This window comes from Calidris pugnax, unplaced genomic scaffold, assembly GCF_001431845.1.
Source record: "Calidris pugnax isolate Ruff unplaced genomic scaffold, ASM143184v1 scaffold63, whole genome shotgun sequence".
NCBI classification, from domain to species: Eukaryota; Metazoa; Chordata; class Aves; order Charadriiformes; family Scolopacidae; genus Calidris; species Calidris pugnax.
This window is the reverse complement of record NW_015090852.1, coordinates 6,624,494-6,644,036: the sequence shown is the minus strand read 5'-3', so window position 1 is coordinate 6,644,036 and position 19,543 is coordinate 6,624,494. Positions and strand designations below refer to the sequence as shown.

Genomic DNA, 19,543 nt, shown 5'->3' with positions numbered 1-19,543 from the left:
GAAGCAATTTTAATTACAATGCAAAACTTAGTTTTCCAATCTCCCTTGGAAACCATGAAATTCACCCTTTCTTCTAATTTTCACTTAAAAATTGCTAGTTTCCTAGCAGTCTTTATCATTACAGGAAAGCCCTTTCTAAACTTTTTGAAAAGTGATTTTTTTTCTGTCGAAAATATTGTTAAAACAACTAAAACATGCTTCATGTTGGAAACAAAGCTATAAGAAGCGTGATGAGAACTCTAACTCAGTTCTCTGTTTTCTTTGGTCAGGCTTCACAGGAAATACTGCCCAGCAGAGTGCAGTGTTTTACTGATGTACAGCTGCTCATAAAAGCATTATGAGAACACTCCCAACTCATAGATTAACCTAGAAAAGTAATGTATTGGATGTCCTGGTAGAATATTTATTAGCATTTTGAAACTGAAATATAATTGTGGGAAAGAGCAACATAAAGCCTTTATTTGGGTCTTTTTATTACCAAAAGTAACTACAATGAAGCAAGCTGTTGCAGCATGTAAGGACACCCTGGATTTCCAAGTAAACATTAAAGGCTTATTTTAAAAAGTTGAAATAAATTTATCATTTTAGCAAAAGGAGAGGGGCTGTAACAACCTACTGAAGTGCATTCTGTATGACTTCAAGGAAAACAATTATTCATATTCTAATCTCTCAATTAATTGAGATTATATACTTGATGTATGATACATTAGACATGATACGTACATGGAGATAAAGGGAACCAGGAACTCACCCTGTGATCTGCAGTTCCAACCATCCCTAATCTTTTAAGTGTTCCATATTTAAGTTGCTTGTTTCTTTCTCCCTCTTTCTCTTCACAAAAGCCTAGATGACTTATTAAGATGTGGGGTCACCTTTGCAGCTAATATGGTGGTGGTCGACAAAGAAAGTACAATGAGTGCTGAGGAAGACTACATGGCAGATGCTAAGACTATTGTAAATGTCCAAACACTCTTTAGGTAAGGCATATTTGCAATCTGTCTATACATCCTCATTAATTATGAAATACTTAATGTCTTTTGTACTCAGATAAAAGATAGTTTTTTTCCTTCTTCTACTTAAGTTTTTTCTTTCATGAATTTGTGGGGAAACTTTTTCCCACCTTGCTTAGCAATACACTCAGAATAGTGAGGTATTCTCCTGAAATCTCAGATGAAATTCTATGCATCCCAAAACTGGATGATCGTTTTAAAAGTCAACTGTCAGGTTTACAGGAAGGAAAAGAAAGCTACTCTTGAAGACTTAGGACCACAGGTAGTTGAGAAAAGAATTTTTTCCTGAATGCAACAGTCTTTTACAGGAATGCTAAAGCCAGTATGGAAAGCAAATCCTTCTAATCCTAAAAGGTAAGCAATGCATCACTATGAAGTTAATACTAAGTGTTCACATTTCAGATCTTTAGTTTTGAATAAAAATTAGGTTTTCAGGCAAATGTATGCAAAATTATATATGACAACAACATTCTAAGAGTCATGAAGGAAAAACTGAATACAGAGTGAAAAAAATATCAGTGTAGTAAAGAGGCTGAGAAAGCAGTACTGTGGTACAGAGCTAAACACACTGAGATTTCCTGTTCAAGAACCTCTCCTGATTAAAGCCTCACTTTGTGTTAAATACCTTGATTCAACAAGTACCAAAAGACACGTCCTTTTAAACTGTGAAAAAAGTTCTTATTTGCTTAAAAAAAAAATCCCACACAAAACAAAACACACTACAAAGCCTAGTAAGAAATGTCTCCCTGATGCATTAAGGCTTGCACTTCTGCTGTTCATTCTAATAAGACCTGAACAAAATTAATTCCTTCCCTAGAAGATTCAGTATCATTCAATATTGCTACCTTTTTCTATCAGGCCTTCTGCATAAGACTGGAGAGAGGTGCATAGCAAAAGTCTTTTGAATCTGCCAGTGTTTTGGAAAACCAATCTCATTAGAAAATGAATATTTCAATGTAGAGACTTTTTTTTTTAATTCAACCATGTATGAGAATGCAGTTAAATGCTGATAGTATTTCTGCACTTGCTCTAAAGAAGCAAAATTTACATTGTACAAGAAATTTTCGTTCTACCTTTTTCAAACTGAGTTTTTGAATTTGTACCCAGTACTAGCACAGGTGTGTCTTTCATAGTCACACCTAACTTTAATTTAGAAACTATAATTGACCTTAATCTGTGCATCATTCAAGTCTCCTCTTAACCATATTGTGCTAGGGTATCTCACTGAGGTTTTGACATACATCAGCTAAATTTTTCAGAAGTACATTTTACCCCCCAATGTAAAACAGAAAAATGAGTTGAATAAAAAAATAGAACTTACAAAGTAATTGATTTTTCCAGTAGTCATGTTGTTTCTACATGGTTCTACTTATTAAAATACTACAAAAAAAGAGAAAAAGATCATATTAGTACCCTATGTACTATAGGTATCCAACTACAACTTATTATATAATTATGCAGTTGTCTTGCACAATGCTTACAACTAGATGGCAGCTTTAACTCATGCATGAACTACGTATCTGGTTCAGTTTAGTATTAAGACATGATATTTTTTACAAATACCAAAAGAAATCAGAATAAATAACTTGGTTTAAGACAGAACGATACTTTTTCAGAAAACTTTGTAAACTTTCACAAGTAGTGTGTTGTATATTTTTTTTCCTAATTCTTTTCCCTAGAACACATAAAATAATTTCATTTCATTTTTACATTAACTAAAAGTTGTAGAAATAAGTAAGCTCTGGGAAGAGTCATAACATAGTGGCAGTTTCCTCTTCTACAGAATACACTGCACTAATAGTTTTGTAAATTAATTTTAAAAATATCCTTAAAAGTTTTTCATTACTTATTAACAGGTAATAATATCAGAAACTAATAAAGAGGCTGGACATGGTGGAGAACAACAGCTCTTAACACAAACTGTAGTGTTAAAGAAGGATTTTAAACCACTGGAGTTCTGCTAATATACGTTGTTCTCAAAGATATCATGTCAATGAAGAAGATTACATTTAATTCTCACCAAGTGAAATAATTCAGAAGATACAGACTAATCTTAACCTCACTGATTTGGTTCACTCAGATCAGTTGACCTCATTAAGGGTTTTGGACAGGCCTGAAAAGGTGATGTAAATGTGCTGCAGTACTCTTTGGCCTAGGTTGCCAGTTCTCATATACCTCTTCTGACATTATTCCCTGATTTAATAATCTTGCTTTGCCACAAGAGCTTGTCCCCCCCACATATTAGAAACAGATACATTGGCAGGGTTATTAGCACCTTTAAGGCTAGAAACTGTTCCCTACCAACTAAAACTGTGATCCAACACTAGCTTATCTGACTTAATTATAATTAAAAGGAGTAAAGAAGTGTGACTTAAATGCTCACACTGATGAAGAAAAGGAAATATTTAATCCTTTGGATGAGAAAGAAGAAGTTAGCATAGTTTAAAAGTACAAGGAGAAGTTACTAGTTTTGGACTGTGTCACTTTTTAAGGTGAAATATGAAGCCAACGATTGAGTGCCTATTGACAGCTAGAAGTCCACCTCAGAAAAACAGTGCGTTTCCTCAAACAGTAGGTCTGCACTAGAAGGAGCGTTTAGATTTACTCTTGCTTGCCATTAATTAATGGGTTTAAATGCTGGTGTTTGGGAGGCCCTGCTTTTAAGTTTTTGTTAGATAACATCTTGAAGGCTATGTTACAAATACTGCAAGAAGCATATTGACAGCAGTACTCCTAATAAGTCAATAGTTTGGTTGATACCTAGTAGTAAGCAGCAATTTTTAGATAAACCAGATAAGCTGTTACATTGTTTTCTTGGTTTATCTTTTTGGTTCAGGAAAGAACTAAATGTATCTCTTGCTTGTCTAATTCCCAAATACCAGTTCAACAGCAACCCGTGTCTTCCATCAGGCCGATTAGGGTTTTTTTTCCACCCCACACAGTCCTTTTTCACCAGAATGGGACAGAAAGTGGGACCTCTGCAGAGAAGAAGCCTGCTCTGGTGCTGAAAGCTTGCAGGCAGTGTGCCTCACGCCCGGAGCAAGAGGCAATCTGGCTGACTTTCCATTTCCTGGAAAGTCATTTCCCCTATTTCCACTAAAAGACAACTCATAAGCAAAATAAAAATTTTACAAATACCAGATTTGAAACTGATTTCCTAAAATAAATCAGTTTTCATATCTTTTTGATAAACTAAACCCATTTTTAGCAGACACCTAGTAACCTGCAGTTGTGTATATTTTATCATCAGCTTTTAATTGCTGTTACTCTTAGTTCTTTATGTTATATTGTGAGTTTCAAATATGAATGCCTACTTTTTAATAGAGAAATACATTAAAATTTCCAGCCAGCAGAAGCTTATGCTACACGATACAGAATTAACGCAGAGGAAATCTATTCTCCTTCCTCAGAACTTTAACACATTTGTTAAGCTACTTAATACATACAAGTTTATACCTACAAGAGTGATATTACCAGAATTTTTTTTCAATTTTCATGAGCACTTCACAGGTTTTATAACACACAGCATACAAATGAAGATGTACCACATTTGTATCTTGAGGGTGTGATTATCATGTATTTAATATATGTACATAGACTCCATTCTTCAAGCGCTTAGTCTTTAGTAGGACATAAGTGGACTTTGTGTAACAATACTGCACCGCTTAGAGTTTGGATCAAAGTCTGACTGTAAGAGCTAAAAAGGTACAGAAATTCCTGAGCATGGACAAGGCCTTTCAAACTACAGTGCACACAAGTAGTCGTTAAGTGATTCATATTCTCACCCAGTTTTCCAAGTCCATTTTTCCTTACATAATGACATTTAATACTTGATTACTCAAGGGACATAGTAACTGCTAACATAACAATGGCTAACCAGTCTACCATCACATGATCTTATGTTCGGAACATGGAAACTGTATTGCAGTAACATGACCTTAACATGTACTGGCAGATAGTTCTGACATATGTTTTGCCACACTTAAGCTCTGCTTGAATTGCCCTTTCAGTGAAGCTCCCCCTTACAAAAGTGAGGGAAAGAGACTAAAGACTTGCAAAAAGGTACACTGGATTCCATTTGACACTAACTTACTAAATTCACCTTTCAAGAACACCACTTTAATTTTTATCTGAATGAAAGAAGACACATTAATGATGTCATTAGTACTACAATTATCTATTGTTACATGTAGATAAGTACTTTCAGGGTCAGCAGAGCAGATTACAAATGCACATCTCATTTTCTGACACTAATCTGTATAAGGAATACTCAAGTATTCCAAGTTGTTTAGCATTCACATAGTGTAAACTACAAATTTATTTCTAGTTCTTAGAGCCCTGAGGGCTGGGGAGGGGCTCTTTAGTCTGCTTCTTGAAAATCTGTTTAATTCAGCCAGAGTTATACTTTATTCACTATTTTTGTTATTGGAAGCCTGAATTAGTGTTAACTTATAAATATTTTGTGTATGTAAGTATTTCAAAGTGAGAACATAAGTATACATAAGCATGCAATTCCATGATTCTATGATTTTCTCAGCAACTTCCAAGAAGTGTCTATTTTCATCTATGTTATTCAGTCTATGGACACAGAGCATACAAATAGAACTAAAAAAAAAATAAAAAAATAATCAAATGGAAACAGTACGTAAGCCAGTTCTAATATAATGGTAGTTTACATGCAACCAGATACTAAGTGCAGGCTACATAGTTTTGCATTTTTTCTTGTTTCCTGCAGATTTGTGTCATTTTAAAAATTATTACATAAATTCTCTGTTAATGAAATTAAGTGGTTCCTTTCTAGCATTAAAATATTTTATAAGCTCAACCTTTGAATGTACGTTTGCTACTTTGTGAATTCTACAGATAATTTTTGTAGTTTCCTCTGCTATTATACTAGCATTTCATTGTGCCAAAAACCACCACAGGTTTCAGGCACTTCATTAAAAACATGGTCATGAGCACAAGCTATAGCATTATGTAGAGCCTTACATTTGTGAATTGTTATAATTACAGGTATAACTGTTACATTCTTTTAAAATACAGGTTGTTCTCAAGCCTAAGCATTATTACAGAACTAACTCACCCAGCCAACATGAGATTCATGCAGTTCAGAGCCAAAGACTGCTATTCTCTTGCTCTATCCAAATTAGAAAAGGTAAGAAGATTTGCCTCCCTCCATCCCCAATTTAAATGTTATAATTTTAACACTTTTTCTGATTTTGTAACAATGCTTTCAAAACAAGGCGAAACTGTGAAATTATTTTATGGTTGCAGAGCTAATGTAAAAGAATAATTTTTTCAAATTCTACCCTCATTTAAGAACAAAGTTAGATTTGAGTTCCATCACTTTGCAATATAATATGAACCCACCAACCCTCTGGACAGAGGTGAACACAGATTTTGCTCAAGGAAAATTGAATATTTTTGGATAACAGAATATTCAGAGTTAATATGATTTTCCAAGAGGCTGCCATAGGCAATTAATGTGGAAAATATTTTTCCCCAATTCACTTTGAAGGCATTGTAATTACACATTCCTTATGGGCACTATAATTACATATTCTACATTCCATGTATCTGTACGGTGTTTGCATTACTGTGACAGTTTGAGAACAGAGGGCTGGAGCACCTATGAAGACAGGCTGAGAGTTGTGGTTGTTCAAGCCTGGAAAAGAGGAGGCCCTGGGGAGACCTTACAGAAGCCTTTCAGTACTTAAAGGGGGCCTACAGGAAAGATGGGGAGGGACTCTTTATGAGGGAGTGTAGTGACAGGATGAAGGGTAATGGTTTTAACCTGAAGAGGGTAGGTTTTGATCAGATATTAGGAAGAAATTCTTTACTGTGAGGGTGGTGAGACACTGGAACAGGTTGCCCAGAGAAGCTGTGAAAGCTTCATCCCTGGAAGGGTTCAAGGCCAGGCTGGATGGGGCTTTGAGTAACCTGGTCTAGTGGAAAGCCATGGTAGGAGGGCTGGAACTAGATGATCTTTAAGGTCCCTTCCAATGCAAACCATTTTATAACAGCAATCATTCTCTTTTAAAGGGCAGTCCTAGAGACAATAAGGGTAGTAACACTACTTAAATGCTAGATAAAACATTCATATTCTATACATTCTAGAGCACGTGATAGAATTTTCAAGCTGTGGAACAGGGAGGCCAGATGGAGATAAGTTTAATTTACTTTGCTTGTCCAAAATACTATTGCTGAAACATTAGATGGGAGCATACAAAGTAACATTGTGCATCTGTTTTACTTGGTAAATTCAAGGACAATCCTCCTTTTCACAGACCTTCGTTGGTGATCTGACCCATCTACCTCTGCAGTCCACAAAACTTACAGTATCACCTTCATGATCTTTTAGGCCATTTTCTGAGTTTATGAGACTAAGACAAATAAATATCACTGTGCCAGTCTTCAAGAAAAGAGATCTTTCACTCCAGTCATCTCTTGTTCCCAGCAGATATTATTGCTGGGTTCTCTCATGTAGACTCCCAATCTCTTCACCTCAGGTATCTTAGATATTTTAGGAAATTTAAATTAATGCTAAAACCAATATCATTACACAGAACTAGCATATAATTTCCATTTCCTAGCTGTAGGGTAAAATTCTGAGATTGGGGATTTCAGATATTTCACTATTTACTATTTAACATTCACATAGTTAACCGTAACATATATTTAATGGAAAACTGCCTTTTCATACAAACTTATCTTCACAGGCAGCTCCAAATTTCTTACACAAGAATCAAATTCTGCAAAAGTTCAACCGGTCTAGATGAGATAGGATTCATATTAGAAGTCAATCTTTTACTCACTTGAGTATCATACTTACATTTCGACCTCTAGATATAAAGATCTGGGTGATCTTTTATGATTTGTTGACCTTTGCCTGAAATAGAACGATGGCCCAATCTTATCCAGGTAATATTCTGATAAGCATGTAGAATGGAGAACTGTGAGGAAGCTAGATAAAAGTTGTTAGACAAAGAGGAGCAGTTTGCAGTGGGAGGCATGTCTTCATTTGGATTATGCCACTCCCACTATCCATTAAGGTTCATACCCATGGTTCCTCCATTTTAGCACTCCTTCCCTCAATGGTAACTTCAGGAAGAATAAGCTGGAACTAGCTGGAATCGTGCATTGCCAGTTTATTCAGGGCAACATGTGCCAACAGCTGGATAGCGCCTTTCAAGACTATGTTCCAGCCTAACAGTTCCTTGGTGTACTGTAACCGACAGCAGAACAGTAACAGCTTTCCCAGTATGTGGTGTCTGCAATGGTTTCTGGAATACTCCACAAACTGCAGCCTGTCTACTTCGATGCAGTGAAGTGAGGGTTCTTATCTCAGTTCTCTCTCTTGCTTTACATTGGCTCCTTCTTTTTTCCAGCAAAGGTTCTGGAAATCATCAGAAATATAACAACTTCTTCCCTATCTTTATTAATTTATTGTAGTCATGAATACAGGTTGGAAACTAAACAGTTAGTTAACTTCCTTTCCAAACTATGCTATGCTAAAATAGAGGTAGATAAATTATCTTAAAGAAAGAACATTTTCTTCATTGCTGTTGAAGTTGCCTGCTGTTGATATTTCCCACTCATTTCATCTTAACATTTGCAGGGAGCACTTCACAGGTGGTGCTGTAGTTCATTTGATGTTTCAAAACTCCCTCATGCAAAATGAAAGGCAATTAAAAACTCAAGTAAAAATTATCTAATGCAGCCAAACGTACAGTTGATTGTTATTTCTGCATTAAGCACCTCATTTTCAGAAAGACTAAAAAAGTCAGGCAAGTTGCCTTCATGTACCACTGAAACACACATGCAAAATTGACTTTTCCACCTAATGGACTGCAGAAGAAAGATACGCAAATCAAAAGTCCATCTGTTGTTGCAGCTGCAACTTTCCTCATTTTAGAGATAAATAAATCTGAACACAAAACTCAGCACTGACATAGGAGAAAGCAATGGCCCTTATACAACTGAGAAAAGGAAAAACAAACCACCCATGTTCTAAACTTAAAACTTATGTTCCTCATTTGTGTTAGATAAGAAAAAATGAGGTAACCACTCTCTAAAGAAAGGGTTTAGAATATCTTAGATAAGATTCACACTTTAGTTCTCAATTGCAGGTGTTAACTGAAGGATAAAAATTCTAAACCTTTACATGATCATTTTAAAATATGTGGAAACTCCTATATTCTTTAATCAATACTGTGATATTGTGTCTTCTACAGGGATAAGCACATACATGTTAGGTGAGCAGAAATCTATCTGGGACGTCCCAGTATATATTTACAGTGATATATATACAAAGCCAGGCTGCTTTTTTTTTTTTTTTAAGTAAATTAAAGATAGGGCATAATGCCTTCGTTTGTTTTCAGTATTGTTCAGGTTTTAAGCAGATTTGAAGTAACATTAAATAATAGCAAGCAGTAATGATACATGGATTATAAAAAAAGATTGGTATCTGTTAATTGGTGTAAGTCTTATTTTAGATGGATCTCTAATGATTTACATTCTAAAACTAAATTCTAAAAATACAATTCTAAAAATAAATAAATAATTGGCACACATATTTTGCTATTGAACTGGCAGTTTTTTAGAAGGCTGTTCCAGATCAACAACAGAAGATGAATCTGTTCTTACCAAAAAGGTAGAACAAAAGCAATTAAGAACAAGTAGTCCAAAATATTGTAAGCTCTTCCAGGGGTGAAGTGTTATCAATGCAAAACCCTTTATGTCAAGAAAAAAACATTAGGAGGTTTCCGTGCCTAGATTTTTGATTAGTCTTATGTCTGACTTGGGCAACAACCAACATTTACCAAAACTAACAGTGCACTGACAGTTGCCTGTAATAAGCTACTACCTCTATCACCTTTATATGTTCTTGCATGACCCCCACCTTTCCAGCCTCTTTCCCTTATCCTTGTATGTTAACTACAGACACTTTGCATTGTTTGTACACAACAGTTACAGCCTATCATGGCAGTTTCCATATTACTGTCTATATCAGATGAGAATACATTAAATCAAGATTTGCCCTAGATCTCTGTCAACCACTGACAGAGTGACCAAAACAGGGCTTCAGGTTAGTTTGGGGTTGGTACTTTGATATTGGTATCATAGAATTAACTGCTGTGAAGGAATAGGTATTTATTTAGAAATAGTGAAAAGATAAAACCATGATAAAGAACCTTAAAAAAGATTTGATACAAATATAAATTAACATGTAAAAGAGGGAAAGAAACTGAAAAGTTTACTTGCCAGCCAGTCATTCCCCAGCATGTACTACTGCATATACATGGTAGATGCAAGTGTCTCAATTCCAAGACATGTAAAATTTCTGTACTTTAAAAAGACCTCTTACTCTTCATGACATCTCTGAATGGAAAGCTTGATCTTTCCTCTCTTCTTCAAAAAGAATAAAATCACTACCAACCTGTACTTTTGCTCTCCAATAACTGAAGGAATAGGAAGCACGTTATGGTGTGATTCCTCTGCAAGCGAGATATGATAAAGAAAAGGTGTAACTATAATTATGTTTTTCTGCATCCCTTCCCCAGAAGCATCAGAGCAAAGTTTCTACCTCAGTCCATGTCTGATCTCATCTCAGATCCTCACATTCACTGAAATATCATTTCTTTCACATGAGATTCTGTTCATGTTTCATGTACCTGTTCCTATTATACTTTCTGGACCTGAATGGGAGTCCACTATCAGCACCGAGGAACTGAAGCAGGAATAACAAGAGCTTTGCTCTAAGCACAGTTGAAATCCCTCAGTCATTTTTAAAATGATCTGGTAGAATATGTCCATGTAATTTGAGATGTGATGACTGAAACAACATATGCATTAAACAAAATCTTTCAACCTGAAAAATTCTAAGAACTGAACAAAGATGCTACATATTTGTAGAAGAAACTATATTCAGAGTAAAGCGATTCTACACTTTTGACCTCTTTCAAGTTAATATCAATTTGATGTTTTGATTATAGTCCTTCCAACACCAGCGCTAAAAAGTATCTTCTATTTTTCAATTCCTTAACAGAAAGAGCGGGAGAAGGGATCTAATCTGGCATTTATGTTTCGACTGCCCTTTGCCGCTGGCAGGGTCTTCAGCATCAGTATGTTGGATACGCTGCTTTATCAGGTACTATGGACAATAATGTGACTTATTTTAACTCAGACATGAATTGTTACAACCTATTTTATTGTACTTAATTGTTAAAGGACCCTGTTTTCCTACACGAATTAATACGTGTCTGTACCAGGAACAATCAAAGGTAAAAGATAATGGAGCATGTTTCATATGACAGTACGACCTAAGTTATCAACTGAAAAACTCTGTTCTTGCATGAATTCTGTTGTTAAGCAATATATACTGTTTGTGAACCTCTCCACACTCAAATAACCAGGATAGTTTGCATAAGGCCTACATAAAATACAGATTGTACAGACGAATAATGCTTATACTCTGTGACAAAAAGGCAGTGCCCATTCCCACAAAATAGTGTCTCTAACCACAAAAATCAACAGAATTACTTCTACGAGTAATTTATCAGTCATCTACATTAGCTGATAGAGGCCTCAATTACTTCATTGGGTCCTGTCCTCTTACTCATCTTGACTAGACTTCCAGATGACCAGTTATCATATCTTAAAGTAATCCATTCTTGTCCTGAAAAAAAATATGTGCAGTAGTTACAAAGAGGCAGTGAAAAGGCAAGAAAAGGCAGCACTGAATTGCCCAAGAATCCAGGACAGAGCTCCTCATGCAAAAAGAAGTGATGACAGTCAGTCGGGATAAGGGAAGGGCAACAGCTTCAGACAACTGAAGAAACAATATATCAGAAAATACAGGGTCGGGACAAATGGAGGTAGGAGTTGCTGGTTTCAGGGTGGAAAAACAGGAGAATATTGCCCTTGCACTTCAGCAATGACCACCTTTCTGCAAATGCTGGTACATTGAGATGCCCAAGCAGCACCAGCCTTCAAGGATCTAGCTATGTAGAGTAAGCAGCAATACCACCATGGCCCATGTAGCTTGCTCAGCAGCTACCTACTTTGCCTATACCTAGAGGTAGCCTGTGGATGCTTTAGTATTCAGGTACTAAATGTTCTTTGAGGGAAGTTATTTTACTTGGTAATTTGGTGCATGAAAGGTGTTCTTTCATCTCAATCCTACTTCCAAGTAAATTCCCTGAAGGCAAATTCCATGTAAATAGAAAAATTCCTGGAGCTAGGCTTTTCTCAAAAAGTCATTAATATATGAAACAGCCATGTATACGGGCAGATACCAAAAGCATACAAGCCAACAGATGTAAAGTCATTTATCAAATTGTAGATGTTTTAGAAATAAATGCATTTGCTTATAAAACATGTTTTTAATCGTGTTGCAGAATATCAATATCACATATGGCATTTTTTTTTAAAAGTAGATTAAGACACCTATAGAGAAACAGATCTGTCCTTATCAACAACTACTGCCAGCAATATTTTATACTTGCTCCTAGGCATGATCAGTCATGCTATGACTTGACAGAATAAAACCATTCACCAGAAAGTGTTTAAATCAAAAAACTCCACATGTTCATTCTCACTCGAATTTCACGCATTCTTTCTTTGAACTCCTGCTGCTCAGGTGAAGTGTCATTTTTCTAGAACTACATTTCTTATTCCAAGTTAAAAATACTATGACAGCAAGTTCTCTCTGTTCTTTTTCATGGTCCCATCCTTTTCTGGATGACATCTTTTTCTTATGCATACTAGGAACAGAATAAATGACATGGAAAACAGCGGGATTCATCTGATGCATCCTGCTTTAGGCCAAAAGAAAAGCCTTTGAATTATCTTTAGGACACTGATTGAAAAATGAAAACTTTGTCTAGCAAATCCTTGTAAATACACCTGTTAATCTAATGATAATTCCATGCATAAATGATGCAGCCAAGATAAAAAATAAGTGAAGGTTACAAAAAAATTTTGTTCTTTTCAAGAAGATGCTCATTGGCATTTACCCTGTCACAGCTGGAAGGTTACCAATGTAACAATTAAAGTAGTTAAATCACTATATATCAAATTAAATGTGTCTCGCTTCTGAGTTTAAATAAATTCAGATGCTATAACTCTAAAGGATGTATGTAACAACTTTGTAAGGTATTTCTTTATTAAAACCTATTTGCTAGCTCCGTATTTGTGTTAAACCAGAAGAGCTAATTGCAAGTTCTGTTCCAACAAGGATTGATGGCCTGCCTTGAATGCTGCGCTCCTACACCTAAGAGGAGGCGGCAATGAACAGTCCTACCACAGTTTGCAGGGCACCCCCATGGCCCTCTGATTCCAGCAGCCCAACTCATATGGAGGAAAACTCTTTGTGATTTTAGCAGATCTAATGTCTGTTCCCAGTCTTAGCCTACACTTCTACATTTACCTTAATTTCTCCCTTTCAACCAATCAGCAAAATAATTCTGTTAGCAGAGCAACAAGCCTGACCTCAGATAAAGCAGATCAACCCTTAAAAAATAGATGGATTGGTGAAGGCAGATGACCTGTTTGAATTAAAATAATAACAGTCTCACCTTAGTATTACCAACATCTCAGACCCATCTTACATATGACAGCTTTTCTTTTGCACAGAAGATTTCATTATTATTATTTCACACCTAGTAATGCTAATACCTTACTTCCATTGTTCTTACATCTACATTCACCTTTGCTTTCACGGTGCCTTATTGTGCCTTAGTCTCTTTGAATCCTGTATGTACATTGGATGCATATACAGAGCCAAATAAAAAGAAATATTTTATGTAAGTAGATTCAGCACAAAGAAAGGATAGCTATTTCTACAGTGATTAAAATTTAAAAGTTAAAGAGATGGATTGTAAACACAGATGTAAAATTTCTTTGAAATTCACACATGATGCTAATGGTTACCTGCTCATCTGTTCATTAAAGCTTTTTTCTTTCTTTTCCGTCTCTCCTATTAAATATCTTGCAGTCATTCGTAAAAGATTATATGATTTCTATCACAAGACTTCTGCTGGGACTTGATACAACACCAGGATCTGGGTTTCTTTGTTCTGTAAGTTATTGAAAAAATAAAAATAATAAATGATTACATAGTAGCACAGAAGATTCTGTACTGTCTGCAAAATACCTGCTTTCTTTGTATAGCACTTCCTTTTGTATAAGTGCAAGAAAGGCCATCTGTTCCCTTTTTCACCAGGGAAGACAAGAAAATTAGATAGAAAACATACCCATTTATAGTTGCTTCCATAGCAAAAAACATCACCTCCAAGAAAACACAATACGTTCTATAAAGGACAAAGGAAAATAGGAAAACACAAGAAAAGTACATTTAATATAGCAACGGCAGCTCAGCAACCAATTTTTAAAATTAAATATATAAAAAACAGGAAGCACTACCTATATTGTACAGCCTGGCTAGCACTTACACACAATACTATTTCACAACACTCATCTCCAACATAAACAGTAAAGGGCAGAACTGGATTTCACACAACATTAAGATGTATTATATGGCTTTAGTTTAGCTGTCAAAGTTCAAAAGTCATCTTGTTATTATATGTCAATATTCTCCAATGTAGAGTTTATTTATTTTTATATGTCTATACACACACAAGTAACACTATAAAAATGTATTTTTTATTAAAAATAAACTCCACCTTTCTCTTCCTCCCACACTCATCACATACCAGGTGGCTAATAGATGAACAGAAGTTAAATTATTTACCAGTTACTTCCCTGGGAACTATAAGGAATTGCAGGATGTTGTTCTCAAAAAGGAAGTTATTAATGATGGTTTAAGAAAGTTGTTTACATAAAAAACAATTATGGATTTGTTGGTCAGTCATTAAGCTTTGTTATGGTGAACACAAGACAACTGAATCCCTGAAAAGGGGCTCACGTATCTTGAAGTAAAGCTAGTGTAATAATGAAAATGAAATACTTTAGATTAATTTAAGACTTCCTTATAACGTTTATGCTTAGTGTATTACTTTTCTCCTCTTCCCTTCTCCCCAGGTATTCAGCCTGCAGTTTAGTGAACAGTTATCTGGCTGCTTTCAAAATACTTATGCATTCTTCAGTCCATCCATCACCAGTTTCTTACTGCTGCCAATATTTAGTTCATTACTTTATATTTTAATTAGATATAAACACTGCATGAAGGATGCTATGTGAGTTTTTAGGTAATTTTAAAACAAGAACAGAAGTAATTTCATTAAGACTGAAACATTTGCACTGCAATATCTCCAAAACAGGGACAGAACAAAAGAAACAGTGTTTACAAATTCAGAAGTTCCAGATTTGTTGTAGAGCAAAGGTGCAACACTACAATATGATCATTTTCAGCTAGTGTTTAGTTTTAAACTTTTTTTAAAAATAGAATAGTGAATAAGTGATAAGTCCTCAAGAGTTAAAGTCCTCCTCCCTATTATTATTTATTCAGATGAAAATCACAGAAGAGGATCTATGGATTAGGACATATGCCAGACTATATCAGAAACTTTGTTCTTCTACAGGAGACATTCCAATTGGAGTCTATAGGACAGAATCCCAAAAGCTTACAACATCCGAGGTATGTCAATTTACTACACTTTTCTTTGGATTTGATTACAGATTATACAACATTCTTTGGTCCTCATAAGAATGGGAACCACTAATTTATAGAATATTGTGAATGCCATATGTGCAGATGCACAGAATTCCAATTACCCACCGAAGTTCTTTCTCTGCTGACACGTATATGGTCACATTAACTCAGGGCTCACATTCAGCCCCGGACTTCATGAATACCCAGACCCAGTCTACAGACTGACTTTGATTCTTGTGCTCACCTGCAGAGAACTGACTGGTTGAAAACAAGGAGCAGGTAGGACAGGGTAGGACAGTCAGCTCTAGTCTGAACCTGCATGTGGTGACCAACAGTAGTATCCATTACAGGCTGTCTGACCACATCCTGTGTCAGGCGTGACAAGAATATCAGCAGTGTATCTCAAAACCAGTGGCATGTTAGTATTCATGTGAAATTCTAACTAGAAATGAGCAACAAGAGAATAAATTAATATTATCAGAAGTACTGTGGGATTTCTCTAAGTTTGGCTGCCAAACGGTGGTAATTTTTTGTGTATATATATATTTATGTGTCTGCCGTACAATTGTATACTTTTCTCTCTCTATATATACACAAAGAACGACAAAAATAGTTTTTCATGGCTATTTAACATACATTTTTTTGTTTGTGCAGCTTATATTTCTGTCATGTAAAAGCCATTTGTTTACATGATCATTAATACTGCCATCTCATTAGACCATGACTCAAATACAGCTCTACAATGCAAGTGAACAAGAACTTTCTCCTTTCTTCTGAAATACTCAGACATAGCTACTGATTTCCAAGACAGAAAATTTGCATTCTCTCTTCTATATTTAAGAAAAATGTTATAAAACATTAAGCCATGTAATGCTTAACTGCAAGACTTATCTTGAAGGAAGTACAAACATTCAGTTAGTTTGAAAGTAAGGGTTACAAAAAGCTGTGCAATATTCCACCAAGTTCACTACTGTCTCTCTTTGTGGACCATCAATACCTCTACAGGTAGCTGTTACAGTTTAGCCGCTGGACTGTGCCACTGCAATAACGTCAGCTGATTTTTTTTTAAATATAGCCACATTAACATAATCAGTCAAAAGCTATAGGCAGCATTACTGCTAATAGGAAAAAAACTCTGTCATAGCTTTCAACAAAACAGAGAATATGCCAGGTTTTAAGAATTCATTAAATAAGGATAAATAAGACAAAATTTATGGCAATGCTTATTCTCATATTCACAGCTGGCCATTTCAGGTCAAGAAAATAGAATCAGGAACAGTTTAACTGTGAGCATACAACATATTGTGAAGAGTGCGTTTTGATGGCCTGTTTTTTTCCCTTTCTGCATTTTCACATGCTTTCAAACATACAGGCTGACCGGCAAACAGCATCTGTACAGGGCAGGGGTATCTCTAAGAGTAACATGTCTTCTCTACATGAAGGTGTTTTTTTGGCAGGGGGGTGGAGGCTAAGCATACACACTCAAATAAATCTTCTGAGTCTAACTTAACTGATAAATTAAAGATCTTTCAAATGTTTTTCTGAAAACAAGATTTGGGACCATCAGCCACTTAACTCTAAACTCTCAATTTTACCAGAACATTGGGAACCGCTGGAGCCTATACACATGCAGCTGCTCAAGTGCTTGATCAGACCAGGTCCTGATTTAGTTTAGTTACTGATTATCTTTTACAAAGAAGCAATTTCTTAAAACATTTAGACACTGAAACCAGCCTGGAAGCCACTGTCCAGTAAATAAGAGAAGTTCCACTATTACTTCCTACCAGCTTTCACAGATAATCTCATGAAGAGTTTGAGTTAAATCAGGTAGAGGAAAAAGTGGGGAAAGGGAGTCAGTCAGGGAAATCTAGTTCAGTTTTCAAATTGTCAGGTTTGTCAGACTAATGTGGAAGAGTGGCACTGTATTTATTTATGAAGTGAAGTAAAAGTACTTGTTATTCCTTGTAAAAAGCTCAAGGCTCCGAATGCAGACCCCCAGTGGTATTTCCACACTTAAATGCTTCAGCAGTTTCTTGTTTAGTGGGTGAGCATTTGTGAAACCCATCCCCCTCTAAAGAGGGGCTGGGGAATCTTCCTTAACCTTGCTCTTCCCCAGAATACAAAAGAGCAACATCTAGGTCTAATTCTGTGGTCTTTATGGGTAGATACCTACAAATATAGAGATACTGAAAGCTGTAATCTTTCTGCAAAGTGTTTCTTTTGAAGTTAAATGAATTTTCAATTAACTACACTAATAAAATTGTATTACTGTGGGCTATCATTATAGCTTTTCAATATATTAAGCCAGAAACAACTTTAAAATATTGTTGGATGAGATCTTTTAAATGGAGGTTAGAGAAATGTAAATTGCTACTTTTCTCAAGAATTGTGAACTTCTAACCATAATCTGAAGGTTTCCAATTCAGAGAACCTCCAATGTGTACATCAATTTGAGTTTAAACAGACATAGGAAACTTAATTTGTATTGCACACACCTGGAAACTCTCAGTTAATGGTTAACTTGAGTCATAAGTACAAAATATGCCAATATTAATATTTCTATATGTATGATTTTGCATTTGACACCCCCTTTTTGTGCTATGCAAATGTGAAGCCCTCACTTCACTCTCAGAAAAGCACGTTTTTGGTGATCTAGTTACTAAACAACAAGCAAATCTAGCCTGCCTCTCAGTGACCTGCAGCTCTAACTCAAACCATTTCCATTTCATAAAAATAAAAAAATAAATACGGAGATACGAAGTCTTCCTTACTACTTGTGTAGCTGATTTTCTGTGGTTCCTGTTAAACAGTCCATGTTTGTTTCTTCAGATTCACTTCTGTTTAAATTGTCTTTTGTTTTCTTTCCCCCCTACCTTTGTCAGTCACGAGAAATGGCTTCACAAGTAAGTATTTGCTTATTGTCTGCCTGTTTCTGGATGTCATGGTTTAAGCCTGGTAGGCAGTAAGCACCACGCAGCCACTCGCTCAACTCTACCCCAGTGGGATGGGGGATAGAATTGGAAGTGTAAAAGTGAGACAACTTGGGGGTAAGATAAAGACAGTCTAATAGGTAAAGCAAAAGCTGTATGCACAAGCAAAGCAAAATAAGGAATTTGCTGCTTCCCATCAGCAGGCAGGTGTTAGCCATTTCCAGGAAAGCAGGACTCCATCATGCATATTTGGGAAGACAAATGCCGTAACTTTGCAAGTCCACCCCCATTCCTTCATCTTCCTCCAGCTTTTATTGCTGAAAACAGTGCCGCACAGTATGAGGTGTCCCTTTGGACAGTAGGTGTCATCTGTCCTGTGCGTGTTCCCTTCCCAACTTCTTGTGCCCCCCCAGCCTATTCACCAGCAGGGCACTGTGAGAAGTGGGAAAGGCCTTGACACTGTGTAAGCACTGCTTAGCAATAACTGAAACATCCCTGTGCTATCAACACCATTTTCCAAAGATTTTGCCATGTTTCTATTTTAAGGAATCTCAAAAAAAAACCCAAAAAACACTTCATAAGAAACACAATGTTGAATTACTACTATTATTATAGTAGTAGTGACACCATATCATCAGTTATGCCTCTCATAAAGTAGGTTTACAAGCTATGCAAAAAGGAAATTAAAAGACATTAAAGCAACCAAACGTCGACATGAAGTAATGATAGTTGCAGAAGTACTTTTAAAGAAATTCTGAGACTGATTAAAACAGAGGGGGACACACAGAAGTACTCTGCAATGGGCTTTTATCTTCTTTTTTGCTGCCTTTGAAACAGGTTTTGGGTTTCTTTGGTTTTGCTTTATCTTTAAACAACTTAATTTTTTTCTCCAGCGTACAGGGAAGGACCATTCTGCACACCTTTCTCAAGAGGCATTGTAAAAACTGAATAGTAACCTAAGTAAATATTTAACTTTATCACCTTCATTC

General features: G+C 35.8%; 1 protein-coding gene across 4 annotated transcripts in view; it reads left to right on the top strand.

The window, feature by feature from the left end:
- The window catches only part of KCNT2 (potassium channel, sodium activated subfamily T, member 2), a 110,910-nt gene that overhangs the window by 79,192 nt on the left and 12,175 nt on the right, over nucleotides 1-19,543 (top strand). For 2 of the 4 annotated variants that reach the window (XM_014943527.1, XM_014943525.1), the window contains 6 exons: nucleotides 843-977; nucleotides 6,054-6,165; nucleotides 11,059-11,160; nucleotides 14,008-14,091; nucleotides 15,481-15,609; nucleotides 18,507-18,527. In XM_014943527.1, coding sequence (XP_014799013.1) covers nucleotides 843-977; nucleotides 6,054-6,165; nucleotides 11,059-11,160; nucleotides 14,008-14,091; nucleotides 15,481-15,609; nucleotides 18,507-18,527 — 583 coding nt within the window. The remainder of the gene's footprint in view (nucleotides 1-842; nucleotides 978-6,053; nucleotides 6,166-11,058; nucleotides 11,161-14,007; nucleotides 14,092-15,480; nucleotides 15,610-18,506; nucleotides 18,528-19,543) is intronic. The other 2 variants (XM_014943528.1, XM_014943526.1) reach the window with 1 other exon arrangement.